This window comes from Tinamus guttatus, unplaced genomic scaffold, assembly GCF_059628265.1.
Source record: "Tinamus guttatus ecotype Peru unplaced genomic scaffold, ASM5962826v1 Tinamus_guttatus_pri_ptg000509l, whole genome shotgun sequence".
Classification (NCBI taxonomy): Eukaryota; Metazoa; Chordata; class Aves; order Tinamiformes; family Tinamidae; genus Tinamus; species Tinamus guttatus.
This window is the reverse complement of record NW_028289043.1, coordinates 429816-451652: the sequence shown is the minus strand read 5'-3', so window position 1 is coordinate 451652 and position 21837 is coordinate 429816. Positions and strand designations below refer to the sequence as shown.

The window sequence follows — 21837 nt, the reverse complement described above, 5'->3', positions numbered from 1 at the left end:
GAAGCTCTGTTTCAGATTGGGCATTCGTCCCCAAGATCAGCTCTTTCATAAAGTTTAGTTGCTAGGATCGGTCTATGAATCAGTCAACCAAGACAAAAATGATCTTCGGAAGAGCTTTATTAAGAGTGGAAAATTACAAAGTTGCTCAAATGGGGAAATCAAAGAGTCTTAAAATCCTGAGAATCTTATCAATCTGCATTCAGTGCTTACTTTTATTGTGTATTATTAGTGTAAAGCAGCAGAGAAATTCACAGTTCACTAGAAGATGTAAACTCTGTAAAACTTGCAATTAATATCCTGCTTTCTGTTTTTATTTTGAAAAAGGCATTCTCAATAATATTTCAGACTGTAGTGCTCTTATACAGCAAGTGTGGTGGAATCATCCCCATTCAAGGATAGAACATGTTTGATACAATCCCAATAGCAAAGGGGCAACAGATTCATCCGATAACATCCAGCCCAATGAAGACAGCCCTTCTATGTCATAAATCACTGTGAGTAGGAAGCTCAATCACCTATGACAACAGTGTGGTTATTCTGAAGCACAGTTAGGTGCTCCACTGAAGTAAACAGTATCATTAGGTCACAATTCTACATGTTACTACTATGATCATAAATACAAGATTCCATAAATTCTCCATTTCCAATACCACTTTTCTCAAATACATTTGCATTGTTGAGGCATATTTTAATATTGCATAGTTCTACCCATATAAGGTACTACTGCTTGCATTGTTGTTGCAAATGGCTACATCACTATTGAATGGGTACTGCCACCAGTAAATCCCATAAAAATAGGTAGACTTCATAAAGATCATTAAATGTCTTAACTTGAATATAAGAGTTTTCTTGCCTAGCATTCATTTCAGGGTACTACGTATAACTTGGGAGCTTGCAAAGACTCTTTTATATCATTATGAACTTCACAGCTGAGATGTAACTGTCAACTGCATCATGTCCTGGAAGCTCTGGAACACGGTTCTGCACAGCACCTCTGCATCAGTCTCTGGACACGACTTCCAGGCAGAGCAGGTGACAACAATCCTATCAATATAGACAAGACAGTTACCGCTCTTGAAGTGGTGGTTTAGAACAAGACATACTTTCTGAAACAAAAGTTGGCATGTAAACAGCCCCTCAACAGTCAAAGCAGTTAGGCAACCAGACCCTCAGCACCTTCAGTAAGCGGTAATGCTGACATCCTGAAACTTGTAACTTCTTTGACTTACATACCTACTTCTGTACATATTTAGTCATGTAACTTTTCTGCTTTGAAAATACTAGGAATTGCATTTCTTCTCTGCAACTAGTATAAGGTTTAAAGTACTTTTTTTAAAAAAATTTACCTAATGAAGGTAAATCTTTTTCTAGATCTACTCAGCAATACAGCAATAGATCAAAGTATGAATGATTTGTACTCTCAGTACAATCTGCAAAAAAATTTATTTAGTTTTAGAAACAAGTAACACAAATTACACCTAACTCACTAAAGAGTAAGTTATCTCAATATATTATAATCAGCTTATTATGTTTGATGAACTACTAAGAATTACGGCCCGTAAGACTAAAAAAGCTAAAATCACTTGTTTTCAAATTCTACTATTTCATTAAAAAAAAAAAAAAAAAAAAAAAAAAAAAAGTGAATCCAGATATTTCAGTTTCTCCTTACTCAAACAGGTCTACTTGGAGTCAAGAGATTTGTGCTTCACTGCCAAGAGATGGACAGGGGGGATGCACTCCCCTACGCTCCCTGGCTAGCTGGTCTATCTCTGTCAACTACTCCCCTTAAAAATATGGTCTCTAAAAATAAAGCTTATTCTAAAATAAGCTAACTTTTTTTTCTCCCTCGTCCTTCACCTTCCCTGCTCTTTGTCAGTGCCTCAGTACTGATCTCACCTGTTTGTCCTTCCTCCTTCCCACACTTTCCCAGAATATTAGCACCTCTATTCTCACTTCTCATCCATCTCACTTTGCAACCCTTTTCTGAGGCTTCAGGCTTGTTTTTTTCTGTCCTTTCCTTCCCTCATTAAGCCGCCCTTCTCCTTGAGACACTGACAGAGCCATGCTCAAAATGAAATTGTATTTTTACCTGTCATCTCTGATTGAATAAAAAAAGCCATAGCCATGAGGTACCATAGGAAGTGCAGATCCATTAAACTTAGTGTAGCCAGCCAGACTGGTTGAAAGAACAAAATTCCCACCTCCTCCACTGCAAAATAGCACAGAGAAAAAGCAGTGCTTTTATGATTACCCTAAAAGAAAGCGACCTTTACCAAAAGAAAAGATTATTCTGTTCTACAGATCACGGAGCAGCAAGATCAAGGGCAATGCAACAAAGCTCTCAGTATCAGGGAATTTCTCACAGGACAAAACTACCAATTACCTAGTTGTGAAGGCAGGATCCACAAAAAGTTCTGGCACTGGAAGTCCTTGTTCCTGTGCTATAAGTAGGAGACCTAGAAGGTGACGGTCAAATCCTGCAAAGAAATGCAAATCCTGCATCATTAAGAGTAGCATTTCCTGATTTTCCTGATCTGAACAACAGACTCGCAGAGCAGCTCCAGAAATGACAGATGAGTGGGCTGTGGTGTGGAAAAAAAAAAATCAGGCTGTAGAACATACAAACGGTTCGGCTTAAGACTTCAGTTTGCAACACTTAGCTCAAATGCACATGAACTGTAACGAAATCCAGGCAGCTGCTGTGGAAAACAAAATATCAGAAATCTTCCATTTCAGACAAAGAGGCACACAGCGAAACTGGCACTGTCAGCACTTACCCTGCAAGGATGAACAGGAAGCTCTCAAGGCCACAACCATCTAAACAACTAACCAAAAAGGGTGGAGAGAGTACAAAGGCTTCTCAGCTGATTGTTTCTGTTACCTCTCCTCATTTGTTGAGCAACTCAGCACACACATATGGGTGGGAGGGAATCCCACCCAATTCTCTCCTCCACCTCGGGAAACTGGACTGGAAAGTGGGAAACGATGTCTCCTACCTGGCCAGAAGGTATTCTGGAATAATGTATAGTAAGGCAGAAAAGCTGAGTATACTCAAAATGAGTATGTCTTCCGGGCACACTGAAGGATGCAAAGACTAGATTCTAGTTCCTCTCCTCCAAATTCCTTAAATACAAGCTGCTGAGGGGTAGTTTTTACTCAGGCTAACAGCAAGGAGACAAAGAATATATCTGTGTACAGCAATATTCACCCACAAGGAAAGAAAAACTCGAAAATACCTTTTCCAGTCTCACACTCTTTCCTCAATTTATTGTGCTTTGCAAATGCTCTAAGCATCAGCTGTTGTCGTTGATAAGTCTGTGTAATAAAAGACAGGTAAAAATAAAAAACAAGATTTAGGTGACTATCACATCAGGAAACACATCCCTAAGTTTTGCCCTTTTGCTAGTTCTAGTGATTCCAGAAAGAAGAAAATGTAGGAATTTGAAAAGGCTGCATTATAACCTTTGATTCACCCATTTTCTTAAATTTCTCCAACTCTATCTCCCAAATTCTTTTCCATGAGAACTTGCTCATTTGTTTCCTGTACCTGTGTTCATTTATTCAGGCCAATTTGGACAAAATAGTACCTTTAACTTCATGTGCTTTCCCAAACAAGTTGAAACAAGAAAGTGGCCACTCTCAACTACAGCAATCAAGCCCAACAACTTAACTGCAAGACCACTTAGCTAGAAACACATGAGTTTTTAGCAGGTGCAGCTGCGTGGAAATGGTCATAATTTTTCATGCAGGAAAAAGAAAAAACTGTAAAGGGATTGCACTTCTTGTTGTGCTTAATCTTCTTTACTCTAGAACACACAGAGATGCCAGCTGCATTCCCAACTTTTCTCTACTAATTGAAGCATTATTTCCATGCCCACAGTTCTTGCCACCATAATGTTTTTTTCAATTTTAAATTGAAATTTAAATATTAAAAACAGAGAAAATAAAAAAATAAACACAGGTTTTAATAATGAGGGTTTTGGGAAATATCTCTACACAACTAAGACCTTCAACTTCTAAGACCTTAGCAGCTCTTTAACTTCTCAGGAAGAACTATTTATTCATTATGTAAGAGACTGCAGCAGAGAAATGTGAAGCTTGGCCTGTTAAGTGCCAGATCTGGATAAAAATCAAGATAATGGGCTCTGTAGGAGAAAAAAAGAAGATGGGAGACAAAAAGATTTTTTTTTTTTTGCAAAGTACCAGTGCCAGGCTTTTCAACATCTTAGTTTCAATACCACTGAACTGACTGAATGTTTTTCAAAGCCCCACAAGAATTTATCATAGTAAAACAGAATTAGAAATATGTTTGGAATGGTATTTAAAATGAGATAGAGAAGGAGAAATAGGCTACAAACAGTTATTGTTCAAAATAACAAACCTCAGTATATAACTACCCATAAAAGCCTCCTTGTTGTTTAGGAGTTATCTGAAGAGCAGGCAAGTAACAGGAACCAAGCTTTGCAATAGGGAAGCAGGTCTGAGTAACAGCATGAAAGGAGTTTTAGAGGTGCAGCACATGTGACAAGAGGCCAGTGAAATGCAGCTTTATAATTATTATAAAGGACTATTTATCAACCACTAATTATCAACCACAGCCATTTTCCAGTATGTTTCTCAAGTGCGTTAACAATACAGCAGCTTTGAGTTCCCTTAGAGGTACACAGTCTTCCCTTGCAAAATCTGCTCCTTGCTTAAATTCTGAGATGGGCACTGTGGACAACAGGAGAAGCTTTTGTGCAGTCTTCACCTGGCAGGACAGGCATGGGAGCCTTTGCCAGCCCAAGAGCTGGAGGGTGGCAGCAGGGAGGAGAAAAGGTCACTGGTTCAGTTGCTGTGAGACATTCACATCCCTATTGCCACCACGCCACAAGCTTCAGCCCTGCTCTCAGACTCAACAATTGGATTAGCATCTCCCCACTCTACTTAAAATACAAACCACGAACAACCCTGCAGCAGGATATATTGATTTTCACACCTCAGAAAGTAGCTGGGTGGGAACCGATGCAAATACAGCTTAACACAGACTTGGACCAAAAGGCAAATACAAAACAGGAGATAAAGCTGGCTGACACATTACAGCTCAGCTCAATCACAGCGAGAGGCAGCCTTCAGGCAAACGAGCACTTGAAATTTGTGATGTTGGCAAGTGGGTAATAGGCCCGCTCCCATTAATGAAATAATAGTAAAATGAACTGCCAGCAGATCTGAATACGTTATGGTTAAAGCATCTTTACAGTGGCAGAAGGATCCAGCATGGATCTGCACCACTCCACCGCTTCCATAGTACAGGATCTCATGGTCTCCGTGCGGCCGTGGTAGAAACGCCTGGTCATGGCGGTTTCGTAGCAGCAGCCCGGCCTAAGAGGAAAAATCAGCAAGAGCATCTCATTAACTCTACAAAACTGCCTGCGTTCTCTAAAGGAAAAACCTCTGTGAAGCTTCCTGCACATCAAACCAAATTAGCCCTATCAGCAAGCCACTAATTTTCTTAAAATTGTGTGTCTAAAAAGGAGCCTTGAGGAGCTACAAACTTTTATGAGACAGATAACTGAAAATGTGCCAGTATTGTAACTGCCCTGGAAAGGCCGCACTGTCATGGCTGCTTGCTGCAGATTACAAATTCACTTGCTTCTAGTGCAAATAAGCAAAAATAAGGTGAACTTCAACTTCAATATGTGTTCCCACCAACAACAAAAATTCTACATCACTCAAAAACTCAAAATTATGAGACACACTTGTAATATGCAGTATTTCCCAACGCTTTTGTGTCAAAAGATTTAGATCCTTATCTGTTGCATAATGCAGCCCAGCTAGGTGCTCTGGAGGACCTCTAGCCTTACGAGATCCTACCACTTAATGGGTACTTCACATGTCACATAAAGGAGATGATAAAAACAGGCTTAGCAGGCTATTTTGATTGGACAATTAATTTATTCCAGCATTCTGCAAACTGCGAGAGCTGGTGACCTTTCTTGTGATGAGAAAAGCATCTTCAGTCACCAAGCATCCTTCCACAATGAAATCTTTCTTTCTGAAGCAAGCGATACCCACCAGGTCAGTCATGACTCACACCAGCCATGCTCGCTGCTAGCTAGGGAAAGAGAAACTTGGAACGCAATAGGAGGAAGAATGCTCTCTTTTCTTGGGAACACAAGCCAATATGACGTGCCCCAAACAGAGCCAGGCATCTACATGGTCACTATCTGCATCTCTATTATTCTGTCCCTGTTTTGCTGATGGCTGTCACTTGCTACATGCTATTACTTCTCACCTGAGCTTCTCTTTGGCATTAAGGAATCAATTGCAGGTTAGGCATTTGCTCAATTATTTACATTCTACTATTCAATATGTGTTTTCACAGCTTGTGTTCTGCCTTCCCATTCACAACATGTGCATGCATATTGCCCATGGGCAGAAGGACACACTTCTGAATCCAAAAGCACTAGTCCCATGGATTTCAGTCATGCAAGGTGAGGCCTTACTTAATTTTTCCAGTAAAGAAACCTTACTTCTCGCTTATATAACCTCAGCAAACTCCACAGTGACATTGCAGAGCCTTCTGTATCTCCAGATCCATCCCATTTGCCAACAACATATTTTTTTTAATACCTCATCTGAAAAATGCACTTTTCTTACCGCCCATGACATCTGTAATAAGCCAACTGGAGAGCAAGCTGCACAAATGTGTCAGGATGAAATTTCTTCTTCCTAATCAGTGCTTTTCCAAATGATGTGAAGGCATAATTCACCAGCTGCAGGTCAGACACCTGTCAAACCACAGTAGGAATAACTTCAAATGAAGTCAAGAACTGCAAAAATCACAACTCTATCCCCCTTTAAATAAATAAAACACACACAGCTTAAAATTAGACCATCACCCCTGCCAAAACAAACAAACAAACCAAAACAGTGCAACAAATTTAGCACTGGTGTAAGACCTCTGGTTCAAATCAAAAAATCACTAGTATGCAGTGCTCCCTGTTCTCTGGCATGCAGAAAGGCCACAAAGATATGCAAAGAGAACGAAAATTTCAGTGACGATTAAGAAAGTAGCTAGAAAGTCCACCTTCTGGTAATATGATTCTTTAGCGTGTTCAATTCCATTCATTATTTTCTGGTCCACCGTGAACACAAGTTCCTCTGGCCATGGAATATCCCTTACTTTATCTGAGCCCTGGGCAGAAGAAGGAGACAGAAATAAAACAGAAAATGTTATCCATAAGAAAAGACACATTAACTATTATATTTGAAAGCTTAGAGAGCACATACCTTCCACTTGCCCTCATTTTCACTAATCTTCCCTTCGGCATGAGATAGCATGACAATTAAAGCCATGGCATCAAAAGGAGAATGCTGGAATCACACAAGACAAGATGTCACATTGTTTGCATAAATGAGAAAAAATCAAGTTGCTTTTTCCTCCTACCCTTCCCTTTCTCCTACAGCTTTATTGCATTCTGTTAGACTTGTTTTTCTAGTTCTTCTGCAATACATGTAGAACTACCGTAAGTCCACCTGCTGCTTTGCCTGCTCTGCAGTCAGACAGAGAAACACAAAATAGCACTGCAATGGAGAAGGAGATTTCAGTCAAGAGTTAATTTTAAGCTGCCTTGTGCAATGTATTTCTTCTCTTTGGAACTCCCTTATTATTGTGATTATGATTTCACAACTCACGTTCTTAATTCAGCTATGGTGTAATACCAAACACTATAAAAGGAAGACTGTTGTGGGACGTTTGCCAGACACAGTGCCTGGTAAACAAGAATGCACTAAAAAGAAATGCATTAAACATATTGAAAATATTGTTCTGAAAGGAAAAGTTAGTAAAGAAATACTTGAAAGGTTTGTAAGTTAAAAGAAAAAAAAAAAAAAAAAGCTAACTTACATCACAGAATGCACTACAAGTTCCATTGGAAAAGAAGATGCTATTGTAGGATTTATCTCCCCAGCGGACAGTGAGATCGCCTGTTAGCCCCAGTCTTGTAATCTGAAGCAAAAGTTACACAGTGGGTGTTTAAACTAAAATGGCGAGGGCTGTCAGAGAGAGAACACATTTGCAACCAGCTGAAGACAAAATATGTCATATTTTAATCTATAAGAGTAGTAAAAAGTTGGTAACTACATTTCTGCAGACACTGGAGCATGGTGGGCTAGCAGATTATACAAGAAGATTTCAGCCATCTTCACGTCAGTATTCTAACAGTTAGAAGTGCTTGAATATGCCTGAGGATCAACAAGAAACCTTATCTGCACATTTATTTGCCTCATTTGCTCTGTTCTAGAGCAGTGTAACAGGCTAGCTTACCAAAGGAAGAATATGCACATTTAAATAAGAAATTTGTATATAAAAAACACCAAACAAGAGGTATCAAAAATCCTTAGCTACCTCACTGTAGTCTTCAGGAGTTGCGTGGGGACTCGCATCATCCAGGCAGACCACAAACACACTTTGCTGAATTTTTTCCAGAAGAGTTAAGTTTTTTGGATCAAGATCAATTAAATACTCACGCATCTATATGGTATAAAGAGAGAAAGCTAAGTGAAATGCCTGCTTCCAGCAATCATAAGGCTTTTCTGCAAAATGAGTTGATGAATTATTCCAACCTCTGCCCATTTTGTCCTTTCCTCGCTCGTTAAGGCCGCGAGTCCTGGTCCATCTGGTTCACTATAACATCTTTTCTGGATATATGTAAGTTGCCTTTAGGTTAAAAAAAAATATATGAAGAGATGAGATCGTATTCATCTTTTTTGAAAAGTTGAAAATTTTGTTCAGCATTCAGAGGTTAATGTGGAATTTCAGGAAGCGTCCTGAAGGATGGGAGGGCAGATGAAGATCTGCTCCATCTTCAATCTAATAACTAGTTCAAATTGCAGCTATCAGCCCAGTACAGACTTACACATAAAGAACCACAATCCTGAAATATTCTGTACAGGCTTAACCCAGTTTCAAATGGGGCTGAAGATTTCAGCAGTGCAGCTCAAACTTCCTTGGTAGCAGACGCTCCCAGTACTGCAGCTTTTCTAACAACTAACTTAAAATAAGGGCAAAACTTCAACTCAAGAAAAACCCTAAAGTTTATAGCATGAGTCTTGCTTGGCCTGTGTTATGGCACTCTTACCCATTAAACTTAAAGCCTGATCATTTCTTAAACAGTTGTCAAAAATACAAGATACTCATGATGAAGTTACCAAAGACAACTGCCTTTCCATAGGCAACAGAAGCTTTACATTAGAGGTATTACTGAGCTAACACATTTTCTATTGGTTCATTTCTTTATTACTTGCTTAATCTAACATGCACTGCCACAAACATCAGGAATATAGATGTTGAAGTATGTTTTGCAAGTGTTAACATACCAGACTTCCCAGAAAAGTTGGTTGAGCTGCCCTAACTACACATTTTCCTTGCCTAAGGAATTTGGCCACACATCTTTTATTAATTTTAATAGACATCTTTTTTTGTTGTTGTTTTGTTAGTTACAGAAGAAAAACCCCTATGCTGCACTCCAAAAGCAACACTTGAACAAACTCAGTAAATTTTTCCTAGACGACAAAATGTGCAACCCCTCTGCAGGAAGTAGATGCACATGGGTTCCAAATTGATCTGGACTTATGCTGGACCTACCTCTATATAAGTGACATTAGACTACAGTCTGTAGCACAGAAAAGGTGGTGACAGCAATGGCATTGTCCATTTGAAAAGCTGGCACCTCTGCCTGTGGTTGTGATTTACTTGAAGACAGGAAAGCAGTCATGGAAAAGTGATACACATCACAAGTTGCACTAGCAGGACTGGAAATTACCATTTTAAGAGCCAAATTCTTTCTGTCTGCTCTTTGGCAGCATTTTAAGGTATGAAAGAGCACAAACAAGCCTGCTTATCCCTGGTATGGTACAAACACAGGAAATGCAAGTGAAATGCTGCTGCACTGCTCTTATGCTAGTGGAAAGTACGGTCAGTCCCTCTATACCAGGATTTTTGTCTCTGCTGCAAACACCAATAACAAACACAGCCCTCTAACCCTGTCAAAAGTGACCACAGGTGAATAAAGTTTAAAGTGGACTCAAAAGGACAGTGGTGCTTTATCTTTACTAACAATGAAGTAGCAATGAGCCAATTATCCACACGGATTGATCCTGTTACTTATAACCCTGAGAGGTCCATGCCAAAAACCTTCACACACAAATGAGATCCCCCGTTGAAACATTTACAGCTTCTGCATGAAGCTCTAGGGTGTATCACAAAAGTACCAGATCCTCATGTTTCACAACAAGAATATGCCATGCCATGCACTGACCCAATTTACTGAAATTGGAACCTTCGGCTGCAGAGGATATAATCTGGGGGGTGAGAGGCATGGAGAAAAAGAGATTGCCTTTGATATATAGCTCAAATACAACAGCTCAGTTGAAAGAAGATAGTCTGAAAACCTGTAAATCTCTGGAGGGGTCAGCATATTGCCTTCATGTAGAGCATCAAAGGTGAACACTCGGCCTCGACACAGAACCACTAAGTGAGAAGGACATTCACCTTCAGTCTCTGAAACAAAGGAAAACAACAGAAAACAAACACATAAGAATCCAACACTAAAGTAAAATGAAAAAGTTCTCACCAAAAAAAAACCCACAGATGTTAAACCCCCAAGAAATATAGTTACGTTCCTCTCAAACCAAGCTCCTGCATTACTTTTACTCTAGACCAGAACTCTGCCTCTGGAAAAAGAAGAAATGATGTCTGTTTTTCCCACAAGCATGCCAGACACATCTAGCAATGGACATCCAAAACACTTTAATCTTAGACACAAGGTATTTATATCTTTTACATCTTTCTTTATAGCCTTGCTTTCCAAATTTCATAATACAATTCTATACTATCTAATCTAAACACACAGGAGAAATCTATTAATTCATAACCTATTAATCTACTCAAAAAGATAAAAGTTCTAATGTAGAAAAAAAAAATCATAAGGGATGATGACAAATTAGCATACACTAGATAGCACCTTTCTAGCCTCCGCTGTTTAAAGCAAGGAGCAATTAAGCATGGAAATGATGCTACCTACAATTAAGTGCCCAACCTACTCAATACCCTCTATGAAATCCAGGGAGCTCTTCATTTGCCAGCTGTTCCCAGTAGTGCTGGGGGCACTGATTAGGCCCTCTTGGTTTCAGATTAGTGGGATCTTCAAGACCCAGTGTTAAATTTTAGTGGTCCTGCTCTGCAAGTTTGAATCCTACTTTAAGTGCTCAGACTGAGCTAATTCCCTCTATAGCCAAACAGGGGGCAATTCCTTTCACCTGTTTTAGACACCTGAATAAGATGACCTCATTCACATGAGTAGCTCATTCTCTGAGCTACTCATTTCTCTCTACCAGCCACAGAGAGATCCAAGGCAACTAAATGAACTAAATATTTAATCTGGAGGTAGACAATCTACAGGGAAATAAATTTTACCTGCTGCATGAGAAATGTGAAATTGCTAAAGCAAGATCCTTTAGTGAATATCTTAAAGCAGAAAAGGATATGCATGACATATCTCCACAGGATCATAGCTGCTTTACGGAATCACAGAATAGTTAAGGTTGCAAGGGACCTCTAGAGATCATGGAGTCCAACCCCCCTGCTCAAGCAGGGACACCTAGAGCATGTATTTACTTATTGCATGCAGTCGTAACAGGACATTCTGAGTTTCAACCACCTGGATGTTTATTCTATGCATTGATATGTAAACTGACTCTTGAAGTGTAACCCTAATTAAAAAAAGGAATTTGCATGTAACCCTGTATCTTCTCAATGTGTTCTGTTGTATGGAAGTTTCTTTAAAAAAACTTTAACGAACCAAAGCAATCCCTTTTTCCACTTCAATTCCTGAGTTCTGCAGTAATTCACATCTCCCTGATCCACCAGAAGAATGATCCTAAAGCCCTCTGAATGAATCAGACAGTGGGGATGAATTCAGGCACCCGATTACTAATATCACATGATTTGCTAGCAGAGGATCAATAATCATTACTCTTTCTCCAGCTTTTGATCTTATACCCCTGAAAGTCATTAGAGATAAAAAAAGGTTTTGAGAATCACTGGAATGCTTTCAAAACTCAAAAGAGAAAGTTTCAACCAAGCCACAAAATGTCTTAATTATAAAAAATAAGAAGCATCCCATCTAACTATATGGGAGCATACTCAAGAAAAATCACTATGAGAAAAGAGACACAATAACAAATGATGCTGAAATGCTGTTCATTCCATAAATGGAATTCATCCATATCTATAACACATTGAATTTGTCTTTTTCCAATTCTAAATGCTAGCACAGTTGCTAGACATCAGGCTGGTAACATACATTTTGGAGAAAAGTCTTCTTTTAATATTAACTACATACTACAGTATTAACTAAAGTAATTAACTACATTATATATTATATTATAATTAACTATATATTATACCTATACCAAAATTAGTGGATTAGATTTCTTCTTTGATTCCCTACATAATCATTCAACAACCAGTATCTGACCCGGTGCTTCAGAAATCAAATATTTTATGATTGACATGACCAGTCCATTAGTTTTCTAATGACAAATCATTTGCTTGTATTAATCACAATTTGCATTTGTTTACCAGTTTTAAAATAATTGCAGATTGAATCTCTGGTAACTCCAGGAATCTTGCAAGTGCAGAAGAGCTTTCGGTATTGGCTCATGTCCAAAACAGCATTCCCAGATCTGTCTATTGCCACTTTCTCTCTGCAGTAAACAAAATACACAAAAATAAAGCAAGCACAAAGGCTGCAAGACAAGCCCATCTTCTATTGCAAAGAATTTTAGTCAATGAACACAAACACGTTTTCATGACTCAAGTCATACACACATCATTAACAAGAAATAATTAATTCTAAATTTTTAAGTCTTACGTTCTTAATAGATCCCAGTATCTCAGGGTGTGCCATATGCTAACAGATGCTCTCTCTATCTGAGTGCCTTCTTTGGGTGGCCAGTACGTTTCAATATAGGGGCCAGCGCCTCCTATGTTATAGTATATTTGCGTTGATATGCGAAGATCAAGATAAGCCACATTCTGCCACCACTCCTCCAGCTGAAAATGAACAATGTTTACCATCAGAGTATGTTTTAGACATAATTCTTTAATAATCGCTCAAATCACAGTTCAACTTTCTAATCTCCTTTCTTAAATAAATAAATAAAAATTGAGTAGTTAGCTCCTCTAACAGAAGGCAAAGCCCCCTGCTGAGAGTAATGACATATCTAGCTCTTCTCATGCCACTGAAATAAAACTCAATGCTGTTTAAGGCTATTAGACAATAAATTTCTACGAAGAGTTCCTCCCTGATACTCTGCTGCTTAAGCACCTGCTGTGAGTACCAGAGGGATCATCCCACAAAAAGTGGAAAGAGCAGATCTGTCTGAAAGAGAAACTGGGACAAGGAGTTGGTAATATATATTTTCTATTCTGATTTGAAAATCTCTGTTGTGTGCCATGTTAAGATTTACAGGGCTCTCAAAAATCACATTTGATAAGAGAAAGAGATATCAGGGGGACTGTTTTGAAAGACAATTTTAAAATGCTATCATGAAAATTCTTCATAAAATGGAAGAGATCGAACTCTAAATTGGTTTTTTTTTTTTTTTTCCCCCAGAGGCAGAAGTGTTGAGAAGGAGACTAGGAGAGAAAATGTTTCAAAAGCCACCCAGTTAGCCACTTGACTTTGAAACAGCACTTATATAAGCAGGCACAGTCACGTTTGTAGCTGAGTGGCAAACATAACGAGGATCCTAAGACTGAAGATTACATTCAAGTGCCTCAAAGTTAGATCCTGAACCACCAGCTTTCCACTTGTTCTCCGTAGAGATGCTATTACCTTCTATTCTAGTGAAGTAGATGCAGCAACATATATAGAGGAATAAGTTACAATTTCTCAAGTATGTAAATACATACCCAATTCCTTCTTGATTTAGCTCTTTCCAGTAATTTCTGATGCAACTCTTTTCCAATCCCATTTTCAAAATTTTTAACTATATGCTCAGTTCTTTGATACTCTTCTTGATTAAGAAAGGGCTTCACTGTAAAGGAAACGTTTTTAAAGACAACGGCATACTGAGATTCATTCCAAAATTCACTTTTCCACAGGCAAAGATTTCTTTTTTTTTTTTAAACAAATACTTAAGGAGGGAAAAGAGAAAAACTTTAAAAGCTGCAAATAAATCACAGAACTTTAATAACAAATTCTAATAAACATGTCAGTAAATGAAAGCCCTGAAATGTAATAGATAATTAATTCCAATATATTCAGAATTGTGGAGATGCTGCTATAGAATTCACTAATTTACCAATTTAACGTGAACTTTCTTTGGAAGTTAATGTGTTGAGCCATGTATTTTTATGCCTTACCACGGGCTACTTGCTTACACTTTTGAGGCCCTTCATGGTCTACTCATGACAGTTACCAGCACCCAATTTTTCTATTTTAAAATACCTTTGTATTTCTCTCTGATCATCTGCCACATGGGCTACAGTTCTTTCTAAACATTCTATGTAAACAGCTCTAAAACTACTCATTAGTTTAATCTAAACCTCTCCTTAAGACCTTTGCACAGACCATATATAGTCAGTAATAGTAAGAGGTACTGAAGATGGTTTGCACAGAGGCACATCCAATTGTTTTCTTTTACTTACTTCACATATAATGTGTTATCTTTATACTTGCGTTACAAAGTCTTTTGGATAAGGTGCTCTTCTGCTCATTCAACACCTTCACAAAAGAAAAGGCTGATTCTCGTTTGAGGCTGCTGGACACTATGAGCAGTAGGAGATCTCCCAGATCTGCTGGCAGTGCCCTTCCTACCGCAGCCCATGATACCACTGGCCTATTTGGCCACAGGGCATGTTGCTGACTCACAGCCAGCTCACTGGGACCCCAGTGCCTTTTCTGCACAGTTGCTTTCCAGCCAGCTGGGCCCCAGCCTGCGCCGGGTCATGTTCTTATTCCCGTGGTGCAGGACCTGGCACTTGCTCTGCTGAACTTCATAAGGCTCCTCTCTACGCATTTCTCCAGCCTGCTGAGGTCCTTCTGAATGGCAGAACAACCCCCTGGGATATCAACCCCTCCTCCCTGTTTTATGTCATCTGCAAACCTGCAATGGGTGCACTCTGCTCCATTATTTGGGTCATTAATGAATGTTAAACAGCAGTGACCTTAGCACTGACCCTTGGGGGACACCACTAGTTACTGGTCTCCAGCTGGACTTTGTGCCACTAATCAAAACCCTCAAGCTTGTCCCATCAGCCAGTTTTCAAGCTCCTTCACTGATCATTTATCTAGACCACACCTCATCTGTTTGCCTGTGTGATGCTATGGGAGACTGTGTCGAAAGCCTGGTTAAAGTCAAGACAACATCCAGTGCACCTGGAAGGACTGCCCATCAGGCCAGTCCTTCTCAACACAGAAGGCTTTTGGGTTGGTCAAACACAGCTGGTCTCCCCTTTGTAAACCCGACCACTCCCAGTCACTGCCTTGTTCTTATTATGTTTGCAAATGGCTTCCAGGATAGCTTTCCCCATCTCCTTCAGGTTAGACTGAACAGCTTGTAGTTCCCTGGATCTTTCTTCTTGCCCTCTTGAACACAGCAATAATATTTGCTTCTAGCCCTCAGGAACCTCCTTCAATTGCCACGACCTTGCAAGAGCTGTCGTGTGATGAGCCAGCTCCCCCGTGGGGCATCCCATCACACCTGTTATTCAGGCCTGTTATTCAGGTTACAGTCACTACACAACTATTTGCGCACAGCTGCCCTAAAAGTTAAAAAATAAAATAAAAATACTGGATTCTGGTCCCTGTTCAAGGGGTCTTGATGGACTGTTAGGGGTCTGGGGCTCAAGATAGTGAGAAGTGGCTGAGAATTGAGCTTGGCTGGTTGAAGAAGAGACTACACAGAGAATATCTTGCTGCAGCCTGTAACTACCACATGGAATCGCAAAGAAAAGACAAAGCTTAAGACAGGAGATTCTGACAAGGTCTAAGGAATAAAGGAAAGAAGGGGCGCACCTAGGTCGCTTTCTCATTAGACTTCAGAGTAGCTTCTGTCCTGCCACTCTTTCTGGGCTTCCTTTCTGCACAAGAACTCAGCATGATCCATGAACAAGGAGCATCCTGTGCAAGACAGCCCTAGCCCTTCTGAAAGCAGGCCTTGGGGTTTTCACCCTCGCAGGCTAAGGGGTTCAACATTCCCAGTTGCAGACCTTGAGGAGAGCTGAAACGCTACATACTGCAGCTACATCTATCTCCTCTTCTCAAGGCCTCCCTTCAAAATAAGGTTAGGAATTTTGACTCTAGAACAGAGGTAGCTGCTGTGAAGCGCTATATATGGCACATTTTGAAACCCACACTGTCCAGCTTATCTAGTTGACTGGTTTTAAACAAACGAGTTTATCCTTTATCCTTACACCTTTATCAGCAAGCAAACTGACTCACATCAAGTATCTCCTCTGACCAACATAGGACTGGCAAAGTGATTCAGAGCATTTATGTGGGGTCATTTGGAGGCTCTGAGTCACGCTTCAGAATCACATCCCTTGCTTTACCCACCTACCTGGCATGGACAGAAGGATGAAGAGCTTAAGCTTTCAGAATGACCTACCCAGTACCTAGAGTTGTGCGTGCAGAACATGGCTTTAAGTGAAGTGTTGTTTTACCACAGGCTTTCCTTGAGAAAGTATTGGAATAACTTTCCCCCAACTCCTACTGAGACTTGAGAGGGCCACAAGGATGACTGAAGTTTTGGCTTATGCCCAAGAAATAGTAAAGAGGAAGTAACTTCAGCATTAGAAGAAAAACGCAAGAAGAAAACTGGGGAGAGAGGTGATAGGTATCCGTGAAAACACAGATCAGACAAGAGCAAGCAAACTCTAACAGTTTCCACTACTCCAGGAAAGGACTATTTATTAGCTTGTAGAGTCCAGATGGATTCACAAAACTGAGCTCTAAAGAGCAATTCTGCCATTGTCCGCTTTCCACTACAGCGCATGTAATTCCAGTTATCTGCATTACAACAAAATGAAAAAAAAAATTTGCTAATGCACACACCTGGGACATAACAGGTCACCCTTCAGCCACCATTTGATTCAGAAGAATCAAACAAGGAGGAATCTCCTATTACCACTACCATCCATTAGGCTATTTCTACTACACTTGGTTAGAACAGAAGGGAACTTGAAGTGAAATGAGGGATTTGTTTTTTGGCAAAGGGAATATTGGTGTAATGCTGGTTTTTGCTAAAGACAGAACACCAAGTTTTATTCTGTTGCCACTTCTGTTTTATGGTAAGTTAGTAAGTCAAAGCAGACATTTGACAGAAAAGCTCAGTGTCTCTGAGTTCTGAAAAATGATTAAAGAAGCATTAAAAAAAAAAAAGGAAAATACTGGGCAACTTTGCTTTGTCATTCCTGGTTTATCAAAGTCTGATATGATAACACGGAACCAACAAACCAGCTCTGCTCTATAACCAAAGCGACACACGTTTGCACTGATGATGTTTTTAAAACTTTTCCCTTACTCTATCTTGCTTAGGCAAGAAGCACTTCAAAGCAGAAACCTTGCCAAGTTAGATTATCAAAAAAGTCTGCTACTGCCTCTCCTTACTGCTGTGTAATTAATAATTTAGGAAAAAAATATGAAAAAATGACCTTGAAATTCTCTTTTTACACAAAGTCAAGAACAAAGAAGTCATTATGCAAAACAATGTTTGTCAGGCAGTATCTTTTCCCAGAAAAGCTGATATAGCTGCAAAAAGATAAGCCCTTGGCGGCGGTGGGAAGACCCCAAGCCAACAACCTTCACTCCTACATGGCTGCTTTTATGCCAAAGGGGAGCAAGTAAGGGTAAGATGGGAACCTGTACTCACAGTTGCTCCGCCACTTTAATTATCCTCTTCTGGATCTAAAGAAAGCGGTTGTGTGCCCTAAACTTGCTTGGATTTGCCTTAAAAAACATGCGGCAGTTGGTACAGCCTGTCCCTACAAACCTGCCTGTGCAAGCACGCTCAGCCCAGCCTGGACAGCAGCACATGGCTACCACAAGCGCAAGCCATTACCTGCGTCCAGGTACTTCTTGAGCGACTCCTCGAGCGCAGGCACGGGCAGCGGAGGCAGCGAGTCCTGGTACTGGAACGTGCGCTCCGCGGCCGCCTCGAGCACCTGCTTGTCCATGGTGGGCACCTGCAGCACAGCGTCAACAACACAAGTCCATTAGGAAGCCCCGCGCAGACACTGGTGTAGCGACTCCCCTTGCAGGTCTTCTCTTTCCCCTGCTATTTACACGGTGAAAGCCCCACGTATCACGAAGTGCCCTCCGGAGCCCGCCCGGACGGGCGGATCTCCGAGCAGAGCTGCCCAGCCGCGGCGCGACCCGCCATCCCGGGAGGGGACGACCCGCGGCCGCCGGCGCTGCCTGCGCACGCCGCCATGGAGCGGCTGAAGCGCCGTCTCCGCCTCGAGGCAGCCCCGGGCGCGGCGGCCGCCATCACGGAGCCGCGGAGCCTGCGCCGCGCCGAGGCCCCGAGGCAGCTCTGCGGGTGCCCCCGCTCCCCCTCCGTCCCCGCCGCCGCTCAGGGCGGCTCGGGGCCCGCGCGGGGAGCGGCGCCGCGGAGGCCCCGCTGCTCGGCCGCGGCCGAGCGAGGAGGGACGGGGCGCCTCTCACCTCGCCCCGGCCGGGGCCCGCGCTCGGCCTCGCTGCCTGCCGCGCTCCGCTCGCCGCCGGCCCGGCCTCACGTCTGACCCGCTTCGGGCCCGGAAGGCGGGCGGGGCAGGGCGGCGCGGCCCGCGCAGGCGGCGGCGCGGAGCGGGGCCGGGAGCGGGGCACGAGGCGACGTGATTGCGGGAGGCAGTCCCGTGGGAGAGGCCGAGCGCCGTGGGAGAGGCCGAGCCGCTGCCGCCAGGGTCCCCGCCGGGACGTGGGGGGCGCAGGGAGAGCCCTGCCGGCGGGGCCAGTGCAGGGAGAGGGGAGAACACAGAGCAGAGCCCCGGCGCAGCTTGTGCCTTGGGTGGGCACTCGGGGTGCCCTGCGCCTGTCTTCTCCCGGCGCCACAAGCCCGAGGAGGCCATGGGTGCTTGTTTCACTGGTGTTGCAGCCCCATCTCGCTGTGAGATCAGCCGTAAGTCCCGACTGGCACTGAAGGGCTCTGTGCCCTCCCCAGAGGGCTTCCCGAGGGCAAGTGGTCCCACTGCTTGGCAAGTGGGCAAGGGTTGGGAATTGCCCAAGCAATCCAGGCAGCCTCAACACAAATAGGGAGCCCATCAACCTTGGCAAGTGGACCCCAGGCTGCTCGGTCACCACGGGGAGCGCTTGACCGTTCACATAACGTTGCCTGCGTGAGTGTGTGCCTGCGTGAGCGGGTGATGCACAAGAGGCAGCTGTGGCTCAGCCCCAAGGTTTCACCTTGTCTCTCCTGCTGAGGGCATCTGGCTGCGCTGAAGGTCTTTCAAGCCCTGTGGAGTCCCTGGTGAAAGACTGGGGGCTCAGAAATAATGAAGAGCTTCCTGGACACATCCAGGCCATGAGAGGCAGCGGAGGAAGGTGCGTTTCAAGCCGTCTGCCTCAGCCAGGCAGGTCTGCAGGGCTAGAGATGGCAGGTGTGGACCAGGCTGTGGAGGAAGACCTGCCACCAGCCCAACGCCTTTGACAGTGGCAGCACTGCTCAAGCTGTCTGCAGAAACCCATTATAACTGGTCAGGCTCCATTCCTCTCATCCCTTTGAGGCTCCAGACATCTTTGCTACTTCAGGCCACACGAGAGCGAAATTCTTATGGCTGTTTGTTCCCTTGTGGGGACTGTAGACTTCAAAGCCCTGTGGCCCTCCCTTTCAAAGCCACTTGTGGCACGTTATCTTTTAACACTGCGTTTGCTTGAGCCTTCTCTTTTCGCTGACCTCCAGGTAGGTCTAAGAGCAGATCAGAGAGTAAAAGCACCTCTTCAGTCAAGCATCTAATAAATAACCTGTGCAAGAGAACAAAGATACAGCACAGTTCTTCAAATTAAATGCAGTTTAAGAAAGGATTTGTCATATGTAGTAGAGGCTATTTCTGAGCATATGTAGGATCTAGTTCAGGTTTCAATTCATAGCTTTAAAGCTAACATTGAATAGGTAGAAAAAAAAAAGAATGTGATAGAAAATTATTTCTGCAGCCCCAGATAATTGTGCTATTGCTTGATTGTTCTTACCACTGAAGTGTTGCTAACTGGGAAATGAGAAAGACCTTTAGTCATAGTCTGCATTATAAGTAGCAAAATTTTGAACTTTGCTTTAAGGTCTTCAGTTGTTGCTATGGGAATTGCTATTACCTTATCTGAGTTGGGCTCCAGTCAAAAATTTTCCTTCCACACCTTTTAGATAACACCAATACCCAGTTTGGCTTATGGAGATAGAAATATGAAGATACGTTACCTTTTTTTTTTTTTTGCCCCCCAGGTGCTGCACCTCAGTGTTGTGTTTGTGGAGGAGCACACATAGCATATGTACTATGAAAGCAAGATAGATGAACCATCTCTTTTCTGCTAAATACGGTGTAATTCTACCCTTTTCTGCCCTTAAAAAACAAAGATTGTGTCAATCACTACATCATTTAGAGCAGTAATAGTAAGGGCAGAGGACAGTGTAATAGAAGTCATACTGAACACCTCATCTCCAATCTTGGCTTTCTTCGTGGCTTTGGCATCAGCTGGAAAGTAATTTCTGCCACTGAAACCAGAGGGAGATTTCAGCGTTGCCATTCTGCATGGTCGCTCGCAGCTTATCTGAACAGGCCCTTGCTCTCTGACTTCCTTCCTTCTACCAACTTTTGTTTGCAGTAGTGGGACCTTCTAATTGCTTCCCTGTTGGTAAATGCTTTTGCCTATAAAATGGATTTCCATTACCTATCTCACTACTCTTCCCTCTCTGAGTCACCTTCTCTCTTCCAGTCACCTTTTTCTGTGTGCAGTTATATGCAACGCAATTACTTGTTGGTTAACATACACACAAAGGATAGCTAGGATTAGTGATCTTCTAAATTAAGTACCTTAGTAACATTAGTATGTTAACTGTCCCTAATAAGTCATTTGCTAGAGTCTTTGCTAACGAGATGGAAACAAGTCAGCTTTCATTGCTCTTTGTGGCAGATCCTTGATATTGCAGTTTTTTGCCCTTGCTTTTCCCTTGAGATTTTGTCTTCCCATTTTGCTGTTTTCCCTGTTGAATCCTTGAGCTGCTATCTGCCCTGTCTCAATAGTCTTACTTTTGTCTACAATTTTACCTTTCTTACGTTGCATGGTTGTATCTTAGGGGCCTCCTCACAGTTCTTTCTTTCAATTTAACAATTTCCTCCAGAATCAGAGCAAAGTTTATGCAGCTCTGCCATGTGGGCAGAGCCTTGGATTGTGGAGGGCTGAAATCCTCGTGATAGAGGGCAGGTCGACTTTCTTTGCCTTTGCCCTTTCAGCATCCTGGAAGGAAGGTCCAGGTAGCAATACTGCATGCTCTTTGACTTTAGTATTTATTGCAGTATTTTTTCATTAGTTATACTGTGAACACATCAGTTGCAAGCCTTTCACAACTAAGTTTCTCAACATAAATTTCCTACATTTTTCGAGTCTCAGTTAAGTGACGGGTATATAGTTTCTTGGAGAATAGAATTTCAGTTGGTAGGAAGGTTCTTTTTTTGTCATCAACTTTTAGGTATTAGCAGCCTTTATGCGGAACATAATCCTTTAAAAATATAACTCTGAATGATACTTTTCTGGAAAAAGAGTATGATTGAGAGAGCGAAAAGTCGAGCATATTGCA

The 21837-nt window shown here is 42.0% G+C and overlaps 1 protein-coding gene across 1 annotated transcript; it reads right to left on the bottom strand.

Moving 5' to 3' along the window:
- Window positions 1-455: 455 nt before the first annotated feature.
- On the bottom strand, window positions 456-18231 carry CROT (carnitine O-octanoyltransferase). Its single transcript, XM_088533574.1, has 16 exons — window positions 18112-18231; window positions 13961-14085; window positions 12918-13099; window positions 12626-12750; window positions 10435-10543; window positions 8608-8701; window positions 8390-8515; window positions 7889-7990; window positions 7273-7356; window positions 7070-7177; window positions 6640-6770; window positions 5238-5361; window positions 3237-3315; window positions 2384-2477; window positions 2090-2209; window positions 456-1044 (listed from the first exon to the last, which is right to left on the bottom strand). Exons 1-16 carry the CDS (start codon window positions 18224-18226, stop codon window positions 924-926), a joined length of 1839 nt encoding a protein of 612 aa, XP_088389700.1. The 5' UTR covers window positions 18227-18231; the 3' UTR covers window positions 456-923.
- Between the last annotated feature and the right edge of the window lie 3606 nt (window positions 18232-21837).

Excerpts from the sequence above, each read along its gene's own strand:
- CROT (XM_088533574.1), bottom strand. The coding sequence starts at position 18,226 with ATGGACAAGCAGGTGCTCGAGGCGGCCGCGGAGCGCACGTTCCAGTAC. Across the intron at positions 7,991-8,389 it reads CTCCTGAAGACTACAGTGAG|ATTACAAGACTGGGGCTAAC; the intron begins GTAGCTAAGGAT and ends CTTTTGCTTCAG. Across the intron at positions 5,362-6,639 it reads TATTACAGATGTCATGGGCG|GCCGGGCTGCTGCTACGAAA; the intron begins GTAAGAAAAGTG and ends TTTTCCTCTTAG.